This window comes from Perca flavescens, chromosome 8 (genome assembly GCF_004354835.1).
Source record: "Perca flavescens isolate YP-PL-M2 chromosome 8, PFLA_1.0, whole genome shotgun sequence".
NCBI lineage: Eukaryota > Metazoa > Chordata > Actinopteri > Perciformes > Percidae > Perca > Perca flavescens.
The window spans coordinates 24,063,900-24,085,341 of record NC_041338.1 but is presented as its reverse complement, the minus strand read 5'-3'; the positions used below and the strand labels follow the sequence as shown (position 1 = coordinate 24,085,341).

At 39.0% G+C, this 21,442-nt stretch overlaps 2 protein-coding genes across 3 annotated transcripts; one reads left to right on the top strand and one right to left on the bottom strand.

Annotated features, from left to right (window-relative positions):
• Nucleotides 1-852: 852 nt before the first annotated feature.
• On the top strand, nt 853-5,716 carry fam174b (family with sequence similarity 174 member B). The gene is made up of 3 exons (XM_028585997.1): nt 853-1,451; nt 2,294-2,425; nt 3,371-5,716. Exons 1-3 carry the CDS (start codon nt 1,180-1,182, stop codon nt 3,372-3,374), a joined length of 408 nt encoding a protein of 135 aa, XP_028441798.1. The 5' UTR covers nt 853-1,179; the 3' UTR covers nt 3,375-5,716.
• On the bottom strand, nt 5,590-18,954 carry st8sia2 (ST8 alpha-N-acetyl-neuraminide alpha-2,8-sialyltransferase 2). 2 transcript variants are annotated; one of them, XM_028585996.1, is made up of 7 exons: nt 18,339-18,954; nt 16,968-17,024; nt 16,199-16,339; nt 15,847-16,104; nt 11,155-11,448; nt 10,109-10,196; nt 8,052-8,095 (listed from the first exon to the last, which is right to left on the bottom strand). In XM_028585996.1, the coding sequence occupies exons 1-6, from the start codon at nt 18,434-18,436 to the stop codon at nt 10,145-10,147; spliced, it is 900 nt and encodes a 299-aa protein (XP_028441797.1). In that variant the 5' UTR covers nt 18,437-18,954; the 3' UTR covers nt 8,052-8,095; nt 10,109-10,144. The 2 variants fall into 2 exon arrangements, with proteins under 2 accessions (XP_028441796.1, XP_028441797.1); XM_028585995.1 differs by lacking the exon at nt 10,109-10,196 and having other exon boundaries at nt 5,590-8,095.
• Between the last annotated feature and the right edge of the window lie 2,488 nt (nt 18,955-21,442).

The window sequence follows — 21,442 nt, the reverse complement described above, 5'->3', positions numbered from 1 at the left end:
CCTTCAATAGCTACTATTGGCCACGCGTCCATGCTTACGCAAGGCAACGTAACCTGATTTGTAGCCTACAGGTCCTAGACTGACCAATCGGCTATCCTAACCTATAACCACTCTAGGTGAAATGCATAACCTCAACCAATCAAGCTGCTTCGTAGGGCGGGTCTTGGTGTGGCCATAATGGGATTCATAATTTTGCCTCCCGGACCCCTCCAGGTTTGTTATTTCTCCCGGGAAACTCCCATAATTTGCAGAGCCCGAACTCCTTTATAAATCATTGGACCAATATGTTTGTCTAATGTTGATCAGTTGTTGAAACGCATCGAATTCACACAATCCACACACCATATAGCCTACAAATTTCAACCCGTTTCTGAACTCAACCTGGCAAACTATAACCCAGTTGCGCAGTTGATCTCTGCGCAAGCTTCACGGAAAGCTCAGACCCGAAAGCGATCAATGAGTGTTCCCGCAAAGAAATTGAAATCGAAATATACCTGTACATTTCAACAGTGTTGGGGGTAACACTTTAGGCCTACATGCATCTTACCTAGTCATATCGACAACCTCCACTCTTAAGGTGTGTCGCATTAATTGTAAATGACATTACCCAGCACATTAAAACAGTCTTTTACAGTAGGCTAGCCTACACTTAAAAGCGCTTAACTATAACTAACTAATATTATTATTATTAGGCTATTATTATGATATTTTTCTTTAAAAGAGTAATTAAACATAAGCCACTAAAAGAAATAGTCGACTGAAGTTGCCAACATATGTCTTGTTGTTGACAGCAGGTCTTTATTTAAAAGTACGAAGCTGCCTTGAATGCAGCACAAACCCACATAATGCTCCTCTTCAGCACCGGGAACAGTAGGCCAGCCTGCGGAGCTCTTCCGGAGGCGGATAATCCCCATCCCCATGCAGTCCAAATGCAATAAGGGAGGAATTGAACACGTTTGTGTAGGCAAATCAGTTACCACCTAGAAGTCCACCATTTGGAGACGATTGCACTAGGAGGAAGATGGATATTTGCGTTTCGCATTATTGTGTAAATAGCCAAAACTAACAGTGATAAGCCGATTCTCTATAATGTGACAGCTGCTGTCGCATTTCATCTAGTTTAGAGAAGCTACTGAAAGAACATCCTGGCTTGCATTTTTTATTTTTTATTTCAGCACCATGGTGACATACAATCTGGTTTTAACTTTTATTATCGCGGCTCTGTGGCTTGTCGGTGGCGAACTACAAACTCATTCTTCTCCCGCGACGCAGTTAAATTCAACATCATCCATCATCAGCGAAGATGAACTGATACATAATGTCACAGATGCCGCCGTGGGATCCCGGATTTCATCAATAATAACGTATCTTCCAACTCTGAAAAACATTGTTATTTTCATCTGCGTGTTAACAGCTGGTCTCATCACATGCCTAGTCATCAAAGTGGTCAGGTAAGCAGGTTAATGCTTCTTAGCTGTAAGGCCAATAAGCAGCCTTACAATGATGCAGTCACAGTAGATAACAGTATAAATGTCGCGATTTAGTGTTCCTTTTAAATTAATCGATTAGGATCATATGGTTGTTTCAGGTCTGGGCCTATTAATAGGCTTATGTTCCTACAGGGAATTCTAATGTAGACTATGAGTAGGCTACTTGAAGCAACCTGATGGTATTATATATTGTATAGCCTAGGCTTTTTGTGTCCTTATGTGTAGACCTGTGACCTGTGTGAAGTAGACTATATCTTTTCTTTTTTTTTTTTACAGTTTTGATCCATCTTTGTATTTATCACATTTACTGACTTTATATTAGGTTTACTATAACCGTATTTCATATTAGGGCTGCAATTAATAATCATTTTCATCACTGATTAATCTGTTGATATTTTTCTCGATTAATCGATGGATCTTTTAGTCTGTAAAATATCAGAAAAACTTAAAAATGGCCATCACAAGTTACCAGAGCCCAGTGTGCTGTCTTCAAAATGTTTTGCAAAGATATAAAACTGAATAAACAGCTAATCTTCACATTTGAAAAGGTGTAACTATACAGAATAGTTGGCATTTTGGTTGATAAATCAATTATCACAATTTAATTAATGTTAATTAGCACTATTTTATCTGAGGAAAGCATGGAGCATGGTCCTTCAGAACTCAACATTTTACCACTTTAATTCTCACCATGTGGAAAAAAACTAAAATAGGTTTACAGCTGATGTGGTTTAGTCAGTCAGCCTAAATGGTGAGATTTAATGTCTTGTGCTCGTCTCATGTTTGGCAACGTTTTCCCACAGATCTGGGAGACGAATCAGGAAAACACGAAAATATGACATTATAACGACACCTGCGGAGCGTGTGGAGATGGCCCCTCTTAATGAGGAGAACGATGATGAGGATGACTCAACCCTCTTTGATGTCAAATACAGGTTTGTTCTTTTTTTAAATTGAAAATAATTATTTTTTCTTCTGTTTATACTGCCCAAAGAAGAACCAATGCAGGCCTAATCCCATTGAGAATGTTCTACCCATTTGACGGAAATCTATAATTCCCTCTATACATACAGGGGAGATATCCAGTGTGATAAGGGTATATAAACTAGTCCATATTTCACACTTTTATTTTTTACAGAAATGTATCATATGTCCTTAAAGAAATATATATAATATATATAAAGGGTTAAAAATATTAAACTTTAAAGATTAGTGTATATTTAAAAAAAACATAACCCTTTAACAGTATCTTTCTACTTTTGAATTTGCCTGTTTTTGCGTGTCTTACTTTTTCTTAATGCCTCTTCTTATCTCACTACCATTGTAGTCATAAAATGTTTTACTCTTGATTTACCTATGGAAAGCACCTCGTAACTCTTTGACTATTAAATAACTAACTAATCACTAACTGGTGCTAGGTGGCACCACAGTTAGTCAGCTTGTGCTACTAAAGCAGATGTCGGAGTGTCTCACTGCTTTTAGTAGACCTCTAATAATATTAATATTAAGCACACACACATTTTAAGTAATGCGATACAGTATAAAACACACAGACAGGAATATCAAAGAATGCATAAATGTATGTATACTAGTAGTATGTGTATTTGTTGCTTGCTCCTCTTGAAGATACACTATTTTAAAGAAACATTGTTTTAGTTAATCTGATGTTGACATTAGGTTTCACCCTTCCGTCCTTTCAATTGTTCTTTAACTCACAACCTCTTCCTCAAAGGAAGATATGGCGTCCTGTTTACATAACATTCTTGACTTCCAAGTCAGACAGGACTCTGTTGGCGAACGTATTTCCTCATAACCAAATGGACCTTAACATCAGCTATAATTCAGTCAAGTCACTGTGAGTTTTCATGTTTTTTTTGCAGGTGAATCTCAGCATGGACATCAATATTTGATATCTCCTGTTCTGCCTGGGACATCTCAAGTGATTTCTTATATCTTTATGCTGTTCAAGTTTTATCAAATCATCAACTTCTAATGCTGCTTGTGCATGGCTTTTACCTGTGTTTAAAGGACTGGAGCTGTATGGATATCATTGTTTGCTGCTTAGCTTACGCTTCTATCATGTGGCACAAATAACTTGCACAATTGTTTCTGATGTTGAAGATCAGGATGCTTTATATTGTGACTTCTTCTCAAAAGTCATTCAGTAATCAGGCTGTTAAAGACTTGGCATTCAATTGTCTTCAAAACATATAATTACATGGAAATTACTTCTTTTCTTTTTTTTTTTTTTTTTTTTTTTTTTACATTTTCTGAGTTTATAGGAGGAACCAATGCCGGCTTTAAAGCTATGATCTTCCCATATTAAAACTAAAGACAGTCAGTTAATGCATAACATGTTAACATGCAACAAATATTGTGCAGAATTACTTTATTGAAATGTAAAAAAAAATTGCACACTGAAGACTCTATTGATATTTTTAACTAAACTTTCATACCAAATATATTTCTATCTACTAACCACTTTATTGTGCATATATACTGTTGAAGGCAGTCTGTCCTTATCTATGGAGTAAGTGTATATTTTTTTACCGTGTGTTGTTGTAGACGTTCCTGTTTTGCTGCTGTCTCAGCTGAAGTTCTACATTTTCAAGGTTCAAATTTGGTTAAAATCTCAAATAATATAGTCAGGTTATATTTGTACGGTGTTTATGGAATACATCTATTTGCTATGAATGTGAATGCTGTAATCTGTTGTGATCGGGTGTGTTAATTCATTCACAATGTCACTGTATCAAGTAACCACTGAACAATATCAACAACAGGTTGGAAATGATGTAGTGTCTTATTTTCTAAATCAAAACAATATTATGTTGCCATATAATGTCTAGTTACTCTATTAAAAATAATCCCCAAAATCGGGTATCTCTTGTTTGAGATAGGTTTGAGAGGTGAGCAGCTAGTAAAGTATTATGGAAAGTCTCCCACATCAATTTCCATTAATGGCTCACTGACTCTTGTGATGTCTGACTTGAAAAGGACTGATGTTTTCCCCCTGAAGAGTTGCTTCTCTGTGCCGTACAGATTCTGGTAAAAACAAAAAAAGAAAAGTGTCCCTATCTTGGTGGAAATGTTTCGACATTAAAATGGAGGTTTTACCTCAAACAATTTGGCCCATTAGATAAGTATTAAATTACTAATAAAGACAATGAAAATCATAACTGTTTGTCAAATTTGTTATATCTTTAAATCAAATACTAAATACACAAATGATCAACCGAAAGTCTGACATAAAGTACACAAAAGAAATTACAGAGGCGTTCACAAACCTTACCCATGTGTGAATGTAATTACAGTAAACTAACCACATTACAGAGTACACCTATTAGGTTTCTGCAGCAAATGTGAGTGGCTGAGGTGATCTTCTGTTTTAATCTAAACTGGTATTGGATTTGGGCACCATGGCCTACAGCTGCAGCTGTTTCTGAATGATCATGGCAATGCTCAACTTGAACAACATTTTCTTTCCAGGAGAAAGAACATTGTGTAGTTTCCTTTGTTCCAAACAAAGTTATGGCCATTCATAGAATACTAATATATTTACTGTTAGATACACAAGCCATATGGAGTGTATGTGAATGTTTTTCAATCATATGTGAATCAAACTTTTAACCATATTTGTCGCATGTGCTTTAGCAGACTGCTGGCTATTTCCTCTGTTTTTCATCAGACTATATGACCACTGTTCATTTCAGTATTGAGTCATGTTTCATTTAGTCTTTCACTGTATGTGCAGAAAACTGCAGATCCATGTTTGTGCCTTTGCTAAAGTTTGTCTCAGGCAAATATGTCACCCTTGTACAGTTATCCTCTAACATCTTGGCAACATCTTTTATTTTATCTTTAGTTGTGCGTGAAATAGTGGAAAAAACCTGCTCATTTAAAGATGCTAATTCTGGACTTTTACTAGAACGCAATCATCTGCTGCAGACAGTTCCTGTTGTAAAATGAATCAAAGTCATTGTGGTAGCTATTTGAAGACTGTAGCTAATTTCCCCAATCCCACATTTAAAAAAAAAAAAAAAAAAGAGTTTGTAAAAGTTTGTTTTGGAAGTTTATTAAAAAACAAGACCCTGTTTGGTTTTTGACACAGATATGTTTTGTGTAACCACAGTTGTTTCCATAGTTTCCATTTCTTTGAAATACTACTGAAATAAAAGTACTTCCTTTGAAGTGTTAAATCATTTTAAGGGAGAGTCTTGAAGTGTTATTGTCCCCATTCTGATCTTTTGTTTTCTGCCACAGAAAAGTACATTCACTTTGTCATAACTGCACAATTTAAGTATCCTTGAGTCATATTGAATATTTTCAACAACAAAAATATAAATACCAAAGTTGTATGTATCAAGTCAAGACAAAACATGCAAAAGCTAACATGTTTGCTGAAATTTGGACATTAAACAGATGTTTACATACGGTATACATGAAAAGAGGTAAGATGAAACTATGCAGCACAACCCCCTCAGGTAATCAGCAGAAACTACTGTACAGTACAGGTCAGTATAAAGTTTTTTCAACGGTAGCAAATTCTGGGTTAATTAACTTAATTGTGTTGGTTGCAGAATGTTTCTATTTTTGCCGAGCTCAGACAAATAAACCATTCATTGCTTCAGACCGCTCACTCTCTAGTACAACTTTTGTATCCATTCTTAATTTAAGTAAGGGTGTGGGCCAAAATGCGAGTCAACAGGCGCATCCTGGCAAAACAACACTATTATGCACATATCACATGGCTGGAAGCACATGAGAGGCAACTTGTTTAGCTGCAGAGCTCTTGGAAAGCATTTTGTTGCAGAAAAATACCCCAAAGCGTCCTGTATCAAGACAACTCCTAAAAAACTCAACTAAACTTTAAGAGTTTTACTGAGGTGAAGCTTGAAAGTTCAACAATATAATCCAAACTAGCATTAAACTGATGTATTGGTTTGACCAACCAAAGTATATTTTTTTAAGTTATTTTAATGTTTATTCATATCTGCATAAAGTGTTTCGTAAGTGGGTGATACTATTGATACATCTTTCCCATCCTGTTAAGAATGATTTAGATAAACCCTGAACAGTTATTTCTGGGAATGTGAATGGTCCAATTTTAAATTGTCAAATTGAGTGATTATAGGCACAAAATACTCTCAAATTCAATGAAAATTCCCCACATATCTGTATCAACCTATATTGGTTAAAATACTAACCCTAACACACTATACAAGTATATTTCATACAGCATTTAAAATTAATGAAGGCAAATAAGTTACGAGCTAATTGTCCTCTCAGTGTTATTACACTGAAACTGCTGCTAACTGTAATTTATTTAAAGCACAACATGGGCATCCTTTCTTACAGCACTTGTAAGAATATCACCAATACATTCATGTAAAGAAATTCAAGCTTTTCTTACTACCACAACACAACTACAGTCTGCCCTCACTACTAACATTTCCAGTGCAGAAACAGGGCTGGTGTTAACAAAGTTAACAAAGTGAGTTTACTGCCGGCTAAGTCTGTGTAAACATTCCTATGTGAACAGCTGGTACACTCCCTCTTTGTCCTCAAAGAAGCTGAATACAATTCTACGTGCTTCCATTTTTCCTTTTGGTTAACCTAACCTTATCACATGGCAGCTCTGGTTGACTGGACTTTTGGTAAACACCATTTACGCACTTTATAAGAAGCTACAAAAACATAAAAAGTTCATTATCAGATGAAAATTTGTTATCACAAGTTGAACATCAAATTAAAAAACACTAATGTTTGAAGAGGTGACCAACATTTCTTCTTTTACTATCATTCTCCCTGATTTTTAAGTGCTTCCATCTTGTGGCCCAAAAAGTGACTCACAACTACAGCCTTAAATGGAGCCCTATCATATCATAAACTGAGGGATATTAATTGATGGCGTATCATGACCAATTTGAACACAAAACATCAAAATATGTTCTGAACCCTTAATTTTAAACTTATAACCATACTGGAAACCTGGTTAGACTTTCAAAAATGGTCTTTTTAAGAAAAATAAAAAGGGGCCAACAGATGAACATGACAGGATCTCTATGAACAGTTTGGTCACACCAGCAGAAAAGGGTCTCATTATTTTTAAGGTTGCCATAGAAATCTCGTTAACCAGTGAAACAAGTCACTAAATAGCTTGAAATACAAAAAGTTCCAATTACTGAAAATAAGTTAATTCAAGTTTCATAAAAGTGTGTAAACAAGAAAACAGTTTGTACAGAGTCTGCTCAGTCAACAAAGTGGTTTCCATCGAGATCCTCCTTTAAAGCTATTTTCTCTGGAGCTCCTTCTGTGGTCTCCTCTCTGCATCACAGGTCCCAGTGTGGAGCCGGAGCGCCCCCTGTCTGTGCAATGCGCTCAGGGTCCTGAACTCCAAAGGCATGGTGTGAGGACTGGAGCTGGACGTGTACTCGTACTTTAGAGTATCGTAGTAGTGGTATTTGACTGATCTGCCCTGCGGGTCGAGTGGGAAGGGCCAGAAGCCGTAAAGATGGATCTCTTCACAGAAGCGAGTGGCCATCGTGTACATGAGGAGCCCAGTAGTCGGACGCTTGATGTGGACATTGTTGGTTAGCCAATACCTGTTGACGAAGATGTATAGTATGCGATTAGCTGCATCCAATGATTCGTTAACTGTCACCTAGAAATACAGCAAAAGGAAGAATATGTTCAAGGTCTCCAGAGCTCTTTTCTAGGTAGCACATAAGTAAGTCAGTCTTCATTAGGGAGCAACACTTATCTCCTTCAGTAAGACCTTCCTCCCTCTGGGTTTTGATATTAATCCAGATATACAGTATGCCAGAGCCCAGAGTGGAGCTGAATCCTAAGGAGTCACACAGGTAAAAATGTAGAGCTTGCTGGATAGGTTTCTCTGCTGTAGACCAACAAGCTGCCCCTTTAAGGACTGTCTGCTCACAGATGATCAATAAGTGACCTTTTCATCTCTTCTTTCATTTGCTAAGTGGATGCACTGCAAGAAATGTCCTTATTTTTTTAACTAATGCTGAAGCAGCTGGTCGATTGATTGATTGCCAATTATGATAGAAGATTAATTGTTTAAGTCATTTATGAATCAAGAACACCTAACACTCTCTGGAGCCAGCTTCTGAAGAGTTTTGCTACACTTTTCTCTCTTTTATGTCATTTTAAAATGATTATCTTGGGTTTTGCACTTTTGACTGGACAAATTAAGCAACAGAAGAGGATATTTCAGGCTCTAGGAAAAGGCATTTTTACATATTGACAATAAAAAGAATCATTTCTTGCAGCCCTATTCTTAACACAGATTATTCCAAACATTTGGTGGCTCAATAATCTCGAATCAAGTGCAGCCATCTGCAGAGGAAACAAACAATGTATATTTGTTTAGTTTCCAGACAAGTTTTCTCTCACCCAGTTGGCAAAGCTTTAACTGTATGTTTCTTCAGAATAATAACTCCTGAAGACTAAATATTAGTTTAATTAGTTGTTCAGGTGGATATGTTAAACAAAACGGCACACACTGGCGCAGCTCTGCACTATTGCATTCTTCTACTTCAGGTAACCTAGGAGCTCCTTTTATAATGAGATGCCACATGCTGCCGTCAGAGGCAGGTGGTCAGACGTTCACTTTGACCCAACTTAATTTTGCTTTCCAGTCACACTGGCCCATTTCTCCAGCCTCGGGCCTATCGCCTCTGGCTGTGCACTCTGTGGTCCGTGTGGAAGGCCGTGTTGAGATGCAGAAGTTGTACCATTTAAAGCAGTTCATGTGCCATGAAGGGCAAACTCCACAGGGCAGGTTTACAGTCCAACCAAACACTACAGCAGGTAACAAACAGAGGAGACCGTCTACTAATCAGCAAAATGGTCTGATGCGGCATTTGGTTGGAGTGAAAATGAGCAGATCCTCAGTTCTCTCCTGCACATGATGGGGATATAAAGTTCATTGGTACTGAGAGAAGGTCAGGTCAGGGGACTATTTAACAGACAGCACTTTAAAAAGGACAAAGGCATGAGTTTAATCTTCAAGAAGATTTCAGGCAAATTATTTTCTCTTGTAAAACACTGATCAAACAGACTTATAAATAAATAATTATAAATGAATGGCCCAGTTATACTCCACTCGCAATACAGAGTGTTAGTTGGGGTATACAAAATGGCATTTGGTTGCTGACCAGCGGTGGTTGTTAGGCTTTTTAACAAAGGAAGGAAAGATCCCAAGCAGAGTCTGTTTGTAATGAGAGAGCAAGCAAGGACAGCAGCACAAATTTCACAGAGGGATTTCATAACTGTATATAACAGAATTTGGAGCTAACAAATATATTTTGCACATCATTTATGCATACAGCAAATTGATCTCTTTATAAAGCATTTTCAGAAGTAGTAAGTGTCAGAAAGTCTGTCTCAAAATCAATGCACAAAAGCTGAGAATGAACACTTGGTCACAGTGAAGAACTCAGCTTCAGTTAAAGGAATAGCTTGACATTTTGGGAAATGTGCTTATTTGCTATCTTGCAGAGAGTTAAATGAGAGGATCGATACCATGAACAACAGTTTATCTATCCGCTCAGCACTTCTACGTAGCGTCTCTGCTGGTTGCCTGGTAACCTCACCGTGACGACAAAACTCCGGAAAGTCGCCGTTGTCGATCACCAAGAAATAGTCAAAGCATGCGAGTCCCCCGAAAAAGCACACATGGCTCTAGGGAAGGGATTATCAGTCAGTCAAACATTATACTTTCTACACATCAGGGTGTTTAAATAAAAGTCATTGTGAGCATTTAGCTGTCCATAAATTCAGCCTCAGAAAGCCACCAGTGTGGCTATAGACTCTTGTACTTGTTACATTTCTGCTTGTGTGCGGATTAAACAAGGAATAAAGGCATAATTAATGAGCTTTTGAAGTGTTGGTAGGCTTTTTTTTTTAACTTTGAACTGAGCCAGGCCAGCTTTTTCCTTGTTTCCAATCTTTAAGCTTAAACACCTCCTGCTTCTTACTTAACACACAAATATAAGAGTAGTAGCGACCTTTAGGCCTGTAGTAATTATTCCATAATTGTCTAATTGCTAATTTTTTTTACATAATCGCCGTTTCTTTGTTTAACTGCAATTTATTGCCAACATTAGCTAAGGTCCTAAGGGGTATGACTGTTGATGGTAATTGTCAGTCTTATGTTTATTAAAGAAAAAAATACAATGTTTTATGATGATAAGGAGGCGCGGTTTACTTCATAGGTTGTATACCTGTGTTACATTATCTGGGTCACATAACAGTGATATAACCAAAAGATGTATCCTGGGATTCATTCAAAACTTCAATTTGTTTGAAAAACTGAAATAGACAATTATATTGTTAATCGCAATTATTTCTTAGACAATTAATTGTACAGTAAAATTTGGAATTGTTACAGCTCTAGCGACCTTTTCATCTAACACTCTACAAGAAGGCAAACAAGTCCATTTTCCAAAATGTTCAACTATTTGTTTAAGAGAGACATAAACGACTGATCCTAGCACACAAATAAATCATAAAAAACGGATACCTGTATGTCTACTTGAACTATGTCATTCATTTCAGACCCAAACACACAAAGACACAGGTGTTCTTAATTGACGCAGCATACCAGGATCAGCGGCTGCCAGCCTGAGCTACATCTTACCCTCTGACAGCGTGGAGGAGGCGCAGCGAGGGGAAGGCGGTGCGTACGTCCACAGTGTGCAACAGGATGAGACGAAGGGCCCACTCCACGCGCTCCTCTCCCCCCTTGGCCATGAAGGCTGGGATCCACAGCACACTGCCGCTGAGGCTTTGAAGCCGCTGCAAGAAGCGATCCCTCCACTCTTCGCTGACCAGGTCCTGGAAGGCCCGCTGCACCACTGAAGGGTTCATGGTCACCAAGTTGGTCCGCCACCCCACGTCCTGAAAGTACTCCTCCACTGGTGCCAGGTTACACCTGAAAACAAGCAAAGCACACATCACTCAGTGTCAGTGTCAATGTAAAAGCAAAATGAAAAATGAAGTTATTTCCTTTATCATCTGGTTTCTCTGTCTTTTGATCCGAACCTATCTACACATCTGCAAACATGAAGCAAAGTTTCTCAATGAAGTGTTGAGCAACCAACACGCTTCAAAGCAGCTTCGTATAAGCTTTACAGGTATAAGAAACTTAGTTGGAGGGGACAGGTCTATCATATAGTTAATACAAGTTCCCCTTTCAGTTCAGATTCAGCGACTGATAAAGCTATGACATCCCATATAAAGCGAGCACTCACACATTTTCTTTGATTTAACACACACACACACAACACAACACAACACACACACACAAGCTGAGACAGAGCCTGAAATGTTTCTGAGTAGTGGGATGTTGTTAATCATTTCATTTAAAAGAAAACTCAAACTCGATTTCAAAAGATTCAACAGACCTTTGCTCCTGGTTGGCCTCAAGGATTTCAGAAACTTAATATAGAGACAGCAAGTAGAGCCCATTTCCTCATTTGTTTTCTTAAAGGTGCCCTGCCACACAAAACCGTTTTTTTTTTAAATATGTTAGGTCCATATGAGTTTGTGTTATGTCATGAATGTGAAAATTAACTGCTAGCTCCTCTGTCACCTCTAGCCACTGAACAGAAATCATAGACAGTATATAATGGACCAATAGACCCCGTTGCTCTGGACGGAGACCAGTGAAGGCTATTAGAAGCACTTTTCCGGTGATGGCCAGCTTTACTGCGCAGCCTCCAACTGAGAGAATGTGACGTGACAACGTGTCTGAAAGTTGGAAGTCTTCTGGTAGCTGTGCCAAGAGAAATCTCAATCATTCCCAATCTTACAGATACGGAGAGTGTAGGTGGATGTAAGGAGATAACATGGGCACAGGCTAATTATTGCTAACTAACATGCTAGTTAACATTAGTAATTAAACCTAAACAGCTCATGTAAGTCGAAACTGCGAGCTTCTCCTGTACTATACGGTAATTCCTCTACTAAATAAAAAAAAACAAAAAAAATGGCGGTCAGCGGAATGCTAACAGGAGGTGATGGCCAGTTAGCAACAAAATGGCGCCATAGATGGCTCGAGTTCTGAAGCGAAGCTTACCCCCTTGACAGAAATAAGCGGAGAAATCAGGCCAATTACAAAAGCTGGTCAGTCTGACATCATGTTGCCGGAGCTCATTACTATTCATGAGCTCGCCCAGTTGCGCTGGGTAAAGGATGCTGACAGCCAGGCTCTCATTGGCTAGCTGTTAGCCAATCAGATTCAAACAGCTTAGCTTGTTGAATATTAATGAGAACTGGCAGAAATTGAGTCTTCCTGTAGGCTTTCTATACCATGCTAGAATGGCTTGAAACGAGGTAACCAAGTAATTTTTTTCCACAAAAAAATGTTACAGAGTCTATGGTAGAACTTCAGACATCACCACAAAGTAATGAAATACGTGTGGCAGCGCACCTTTAAATCTATTACCTGAACAGAGAGATGGGTGATAAATTGAAAACCCGAATAAAAAAAAGAGTGGAGCGAAACATTTATGCAGAGGTAATAAATGCAAGATGTGAGGGGTCACTGAATGGTTTGATAAATATGAAGATTATGAGAATCATATGCAGTTCATGCGCTGTGGTCTTCATATTCGCCAGAATCTCAGGTGAGCTTAAATGAAAGACATGTGCATGCACTTAAATTGTATACTTGAATAATGATATGTACTCGATGGTGTTTTAAGCCCCCAATGTCTCCTTCCAGGCAGCGCTGTGACCGTTGACTTCAAGGCACCTAACCCTAACCATAACCCTGACCATTGCCTAATCCTAGTGTCTTCCAGGCAGCGCTGCCAGGAAGGAGACGTTGGGGGCTTAAAAACACTGATAAACAATTGTATGCACCAGCGTTATTGTGATAGGCCTTTCATTTCATAAACTGATTATGGTGACAAGCTGCACAGCAATGGTTAATTAACTTCATACATACATCTTTTCAAAAATCTTCCGGTAGCTCACACCTTACTAAAGACAAATTCAATTTACCACCCATTTGCCTAGCAGACATTTCTACCGGGAGTGAAATAGAGCAGAAAATAGAAGTGAAATTCCGCATTAAAGCAGGATGGCATTTTGTTCATTGGTGTTAACCTTGGCCTCCAAGTAAATACCAGAAAACACAAAGCTGGTAATTATCTTCACGGTGAGGCATCTCTGTTCCCTGCAGTGTGGCAGGAAAACAAACCAGGAGTGCTTGGTTTTAATAACTCAATATATTGTGGCTGCTGACTGTCCAGGGAAAACTATGCATCTCCAGAACATCAACATTTCAGCTTTGTCACATTTCATTTTTCAGATAATCCAGTTGTTTAGTGCACAAGGACGTAAAAGAACACTTAATTCTTCAGTAATCTCAAAATGCATGGTTTTTACATCTTAAAAGTTGCTGTCAATAATACAGCTGATGTACCTGCTTAAAGCTACATTGTGTAAGAATTTCTCCCATCTAGCGGTGAAATTGTATATGACAACCAACTGAAGATTACTTTCTAGCCCTTCCTCCTACGGTGGCTGAACCCGAAATTAGGTCTCTCTATCGTTTACACGCAGCTGTTCCTGCCACTCAAATATTAACTTTGGTCTTGTTGCTTTGCCTGTCGCGTTGTCGTTTTATTTCTCTTTTTCGCTTCCCTGGCGAGTAATATCCCCCTTGCATTCGTCACAGTGCCAATAGGTGTAAGAGGGCGAAATGTGGAGATATGTCCCTCTTTGGCTAATGTATTTTAAAGATGGAGGTGCTAAATGGCGGCCGTCATTCGAGCGAGTCGCTCCTATGTATTCTGAATGATTCTGAATGGCAGATTCTACGCTTATGAGAATACTTTGATTAATTGGTGGAAGTAATTACACATGAATGAGCACATATTTGTAAAAGAACAAAGGGGTTTTTGCTAAGAATCAACTCAAAAAATTACACAATGTAGGTTTAAGCAAATAATTGGTTCAAAGATTATATGCAAACAGAAAACATGACAAATAAGCACCATCAGCTGACTCTAGTTTATTTTTGAAAGGTCCTTTGAAAGGGCAATTTATTAACTGCTCGAGTACCCCAAGTTATTCAATTACAACCCAGCATAGAGCAGAGAACTATATTTAGCCGAGGCATTATTTCCCTATATGATACGTGAATGTCAGAGCAAATTCTTTAGCTTTTAAAAATGCCACATTCCCTGTTGTCTGCCTGCAGCCAACCATTACCGCCATGGCCTGACGTTATTACCATGCTGCTGTGGTCTAGAAAACCGTGACCTCTACTCATCAGCATAACATCGCAGCACTTAGAAAAGACAAGATGCGCTGACAACAGAATACATTTCTGAATAAAAAAGGGACAGGCATGTTGAGGCCTATTCAGCTATTGATCATTTAGCTGAAAGAGGTGCTACCACAGACAGCTACTTCCTGCTCCATTTATATATTATAACAACATTACAGGCCTTGATTTATGACAGGATGTGTCTCACAGATACCTCCACAGATTTCTTTTGTTAGATTGTTCCTAGCTGAACAGATGTTGCGTGTTCCATTCCCTAGGTCATCATCTGTCCCCGCTCTGCGTCTGTAAGTCATCCTTGCTCAAGTTACTGTTCCTCACATTTCACACAGACAACTAACTCCTCATCGTTATTACTCATGTATCAGACAGTTACATCACCACATTAGCTATTTTGTGTGTCATATGCCAAAATTAGACAGCCTCAATTATCCTGATTTCCATAGAAGTAGGTTTCAAAGTGTCATTTATCATATACAGTACACAGAATCCCAACCAGAATACTTTTTTTGTTGCATCTTCTATTATAATATAACCCTAGACAGATTTATTTTCGGAGTATGAATAGTGATAAATAACCCACTCAGCAAACTCCTTGGACACAAGACCGAGCCGGCTGATGGCTTCACAAACACAACTCTGGTAAATGAGAGCAGGACCCCTGAGAGCGCTTTTCAAAATGTCAGTTTAATGTATAATCATGCATTTAATTGCTCTCAGTCCAGCAGCTCGTTTCCAACTTTAAATCATTAAAAAAACTTTGACAGCTTTTTCAAAAGTGCAATTAATATATTTCCAGCTGCGTGAGCACCGACTCTAAACCTGAATTAAACCGAGAACTGAAGAAAATCATTGTCATTCTAATGTGAATTATATACTCTCTGTAAAGTGAGATAAACCTACAACTGAAACTAATGTGGTAATCCATTTCAACTACAGTCCACTTTGACCAGCATGTTTTATCATTTATTTCAAGTGGAAGACTTCCAACCCTGTAATCATTTATGCCATTTCTGTGAAAAAACAAAATACCTGATAACAAAGTCATGAGAGTCGATGTCGGGTCCACAGCTGCTGTTCAGCAGGATCCCAGAGTTTCCCACAATGGCGCAGCGCCTGTGATGTTGGTTCTTCATGGGGGATACAGTTGGCAAAAGACGGTAGAGATTTTCTGAGATGTTTATGGTGCTGTGGCGATCAAACACATAGTGGATGATATCTCCTGGCTTCAGCGTGCCCTTCAGAATAGAGATGTCTCTCTCGGGATCAAGAAATCTTAGAATATTCTTCCTGTGAAAAGAGAAAATACACACTAGTTATAAAAGACTCCGCTTTGTCGAATGTGAAAATGTGTTGAGATAATTGTTGAGAGTGAGGAGTCTGCCTGATGAGGTTGGAGAGGGTCTTGTTGAAGGTCCAGTTGTTTGACGAGAGCTTGACAGTGGTATTGTAGCTCGGACCGAGATGATTTACATCTTTGCTTAATCTCGTCAAAGCAGTTGGATCCACTTGTGCTGCAGCCTTTCTAAATGAGAATGGAAGAGTGTCTAACTGTGTGTCAATCACTGCTCATGCACACACATTAATTTTTCCATGTGGGGGGTGGGGCTTAGGAGACCATTTTGGCCTTTAGCAGAAAGGGGGGAGAGACTGAGAAGTTGTTGATGTTCAAATTCTTTGGCTAAATCCTGGATCTTCCTAATCCTACCTACAGCACCTTTAATCAAAGGATCTGAATACTTCCTTCACCACTGTGTAGAAACAAAATTGACTTCCCTTGGCTTGGCTTCAATGAGGCTTAAAGATAATTTAAATGTAATAACGCTGATGTTATTTGAAAGACAGCTTTTTTAATTTAGCTTTATTCTTATGGCAGCTGTATTCGCTGTCACATGGACAACCACATTGATGGGTATTTATAGCAGCTGCCTTCTCACTGTAAAAAGTAATGAGACGCTCACTGTGAATGACTCAATGTCAGGGCTGCAATGGAATCATATTACCAATGCCAACTATACAATTTATATAGGAAGACTCCGGTAAGCTCCCCAATGATGGTCTACAGCTATATGCATATTAGGTGTGTGTGTGTGTGTGTGTGTGTGTGTGTGTGTGTGTGTGTGTGTATGGAGATGATTAGATTTATTTCAGACCTGTGTGGTTGAGGGATGAGCTGGTGCAAGTTCATCTTCTGTGAATGTCCAGTATTTCTAGAGATAAAAGAAAAAAAAGATTTAGATGGAATTATGAATCATATAATGCACCCTGAAGCCTTGGTTGATAGTGGACTGATGCGTCAAATCCTTCCTGTAACCATATCCTGTAACAATAATGCACCCACTGTATTCAATACGAGGCGTACTGTATTTCTGTCTTTTAAGCATCAAGGTATTTTTTTAAAGCAATCCACCGTGTTTGCTGATGTAATGAGGAGAAATATAGCCTTAATGGAGCCCCATTATACTGAAAGGAGGTTTTCGTTTCTCAGGGAAGTGAGCAATCTTTTTACAGGGGCGTTAAATATGCCAGCCAAGATGCATTTACAATAAACATACTGTATGTGCATTCAGATCGGCCTATTTTGCAATCATGACCTTGGTCAGATGTGATGAAATCGTGACAAGCTGGTCTTGAAGGAGCGTGAAGCTGAAACAGAGGAGTGCTTCTCTGACAGACAGGTGGGCTGTTCTCACTCATTTTACAATCCTGGTGGCTTTAAATATATTGTTATAATTGTGTTAAACTGCATTTTATACACAAGTGGGATTGGTTCTCGTTCTTCTCCCACGGCGAATCACAAGCCAACATGACCTCATTACAACGTGAGCCACAGCCGGGTAATTGCATTCAAAACAAAATGTTCTCGCTGAAATGGAAATGTGAGAATTCAAACACTTCACAGAGACATAAAAGGGAAAGTCATTTTTGCCATTCAGGTACAACAGCATCTTTATTAGCTGTGGTGATACTGATGAGAGGAAGAGGATGTTGCACTGTTGTGGTCTGGTTGGTTTTACATGTCACAGAAGTATTTTGGTGCTAAATTAAGAATGCATTTTCTTGTTGCATGTGCATTTCTGCTGCACTGCTCAACATTTCAAAGTCTGAAAATTAAAAAGAGGAAAGCCTTTTGTTTCCAATCCGTTGCTGCCCCCTTCTTCTTACACACACACACACCCCTCTCTTTCTCTATAGTGTAACGTATCCTATCCTGCATGCAGGCTGCTGCAAGACAAATAATCCTTGGAGACCTTCGGCGGGCTGCTTTCAGAACAGCTGCTCCTGCTGCTCCCAAGTGTTACAAATGTAGAAATAATCCACACACAGGCTTTCTTCCCATTCAAGTCCAAACTTCAATTCAGATACACTCGTTTATTCTTTTTTCCCACCCTCTCACCACTTCACAGATTCAATTCAGGAAATAACAAGAAAACAATACAAACACACACACACACACACACACACACACACACACACACACACACACACACACACACACGGGTTAAGTACGGTGGGCTACTTACGCAGTTTCTTCCTCCACTTCTGCAATATCATCAATTATGAAAACCACAACGAGCAGCGTTACAAAGCCGAACAGCAGCGTGCGGAATACAAGCGGCATGGCTGAGGGGGGGAGGCTGCAGCCGGGAGTCCCTCCTTTCAGCAAACACCGCTATAATAACCTTCTTGTGTTTCTCATTTAGAAATCGAAAATCCGTTTAGCCACCTCTTCCATTGTTCTTATCGCCTGAGTCGGACACTCCCAGGCGAGCTGCGGTCCTTCCCCCCTCTTCAGATGATGGTTCCTTGTGTGTGTGTGTGTGTGTGTTTCCCGGCGGGGGGATGCTGCTGCCGTGTCCCCTGTCCCCGGAGCTATTCCCCAGTCAAACTTTGAGAGCGTGGTGCACCTACAGAGCCTGCCATGGGAGCAGCGAGCTGTAGACCACATGCGGTCTTAAAGGCGCAGCGGCCAACAACTCCATCTTTTAGCTCAGCCGGGTTGAGTCCACTCTCCTCCAGGTGTTGTTGGCTCACGATAAGAGGAGGCGTAAGACCGCAGTAGAGACAGTCAGACAGGTGCGTAGGCTAAGTAGAGTCGTATCCAAACACAGAGAGTGCAGTCTTATCTAATGTGGGACGTGTGCTCTGATAGCCTACATTTCAAAATAGAGGTCAGAGCTTCAACGGAACTCATGTGGCCACCGAACACAGTGAGCCCCAGTAGATGATAATGGGGACATCTTTTTAAAGATGTCACCAGTGGGAGGCTCCAGTTGTTAGCAGTTCCATTAACGACTGTTTTACCCTCTAAACCTATCAGATGGTTTCCTGGTTTTAGGACTCTTTAAGACCCAAAGAGGTCAGTTGATCCAATATTTCATAAAAGAGCAACAATTAGAGGAAATTGAATGGATATTTTGTGTTGCAGAACTTTTGTTTTCCATATTTTTTCCAATCCAATGAATCATCTCCCTACCCCTCAGATTTATCTTGTGACCCTTTGGAGGGGGTCTGACCCCTAGATTGGGAACCACTGGCCCAAATATAAAGTAGTTAAAACTAGCTCCACCTCGACCAGCAAACAATAACTTGAACAATAACAATACGTTTTTACTGCTGATACTTTTGTACTTTTACTTGGGTGCCGGACTTTTAATTGTTATAGAGTATTTTTTGTATATCATTGTTGTTATTAATATTTATACTTGAATTAAGGATCTAAATACTTCTTCCACTACTGATGCAGGTTTTTGGAGCAGTTCACTTGGAGAAAGGCTGAGACGACTTTCTTTCTTTTCATATTTAGCTGAGATAATCCCACTAAGTGATAAATATTGGACAGCGCTATCATTCAAAAGAAATGTTTTTGAAGCGTTCATTACTTAGTTTTTTTTGCAACGCTCAGGGCTTTGTCGTACAAAATGGCAGGACTGCTGATCTTGGAAAAAGAAATGCATCAGACCATATATCTTTGTATTACTGTGACCACCAGCAGCTCTGCTGTGTCTACAGTTCTCTATGATTATATATTTTCTAAAGCTTATGTTTATCCTGAAAAAGCTGGGCATGTTTGCTCTTTCTTGCAGATTCCTGCTAAAATATTAATGTTAGAGTTACAGCAAAGACCCATTTCACTTAGGGCAACAACTTACATTAGAGTTGACTAATTGATGCTTAATTAACTAGTGATTAAGCATTGAGTTAACACATGTTAGCATTTGAATTATCTATAAGTTACACGTGTTTGTGAACAACAGCCATTTTAATTGTAACAGCTACATTAACTACACTGGAGGCTATCAGTGTATTTAACTACAGTGTGTCGGAACATTGTCGCCACATTCTGGAATGACGTTTTTACAGTATGTCATAATTACAGAGAGCATTATACGTTTGTTCTTCATCATCATCCTTTAGGACTTTCCCTTTTTCCTGCTCATTGTCATCCAATGATGATCCACAAATTCAACCCAATAAATCTTTATTGTCCCTGCTGCAGCATACAAAACAAACAAAAAGAGAAAACGGGAGAAAAAAAAAATACCAACAACAAGTAATAAGAAACTTACTGTACATACGGCAACAACAAAGACACTATTAACAACAAGTAAAAGCAAACATCAAGTTTGCAAAGTGCAATGAGTAAAAAAGTGCAAGTAGTAGAATGTACAAAGTGCAATAAAGACTATAGTTTATGGATAATGGCAGCCGTTGCCTTAGGAGCCTAGGGACCCGATACCTCCGCCCAGAGGGCAGAAGGTGGAACTCCTGGCTGGTGCAAAGGGTGGGATGGCTCGGCCAAGATGGAGGTGGCCAGTTGTCTGTTGTACAGAGCGGAGAGACTGAGCTGGGAGCTGGAAAGATAGCCATTCTTGTTTATCAGACTTTATAGTTGGCCAAAATAAACTCACATCTTTAGCTGTATTATAGTTTGCTGACTACGACTAAAACATACATGATACCTGACCACACTGTTGGCACATGGTTGGTTAATTAGTCGAGCAAATGTAAAGTGTTCAAATTTCATGCATATATTATCTACACAAGTGCATGTCATAGACATGGATAAAGGACTAATTTACATCAAGTGAAAAGTGCAGCTGGAGCCTTGAGAGTGTGCATAATGACAAGACTCATCATCATATTCACCCTTGTAATATCTAATGCTGATTCCCACTTGATACCTAACATATTTTGTAAAATCTCCTATTTGCAATCATCTTCTACAGTTTGTGATCATGTTGAAAAATCAGCATCCAAGCATGAAAATCTAAATGTCAGAAGGCTGAACTCAGTCACTCTCTCCACTATGATTATTAGCTAGGGAATCATACACAGCATATCCCTCAACAGAATGAGAAAGACATAAGTCAAAGCTCTCCGCTGGAGTTAGCCAGGTCATGTTTGTAAATGAGAAGTTGTTCTCAAACAGTTTACCTGGATAAATAAAGGTTTAAAAAAAAAAAAAAAAAAAAAAAAAGTTGTTGTGCAACAGTTCGTCTTTCTGAAGCACCCATTAGGCTAATTGATGTCTCTTGATTAAAAGAGAAAATTCACGCCTGCAGCAGCTTCTATTTAGAGGTTGGTTGCTTTTTGTGTGTGTGTGTGTGTGTTTTGACATTCAACA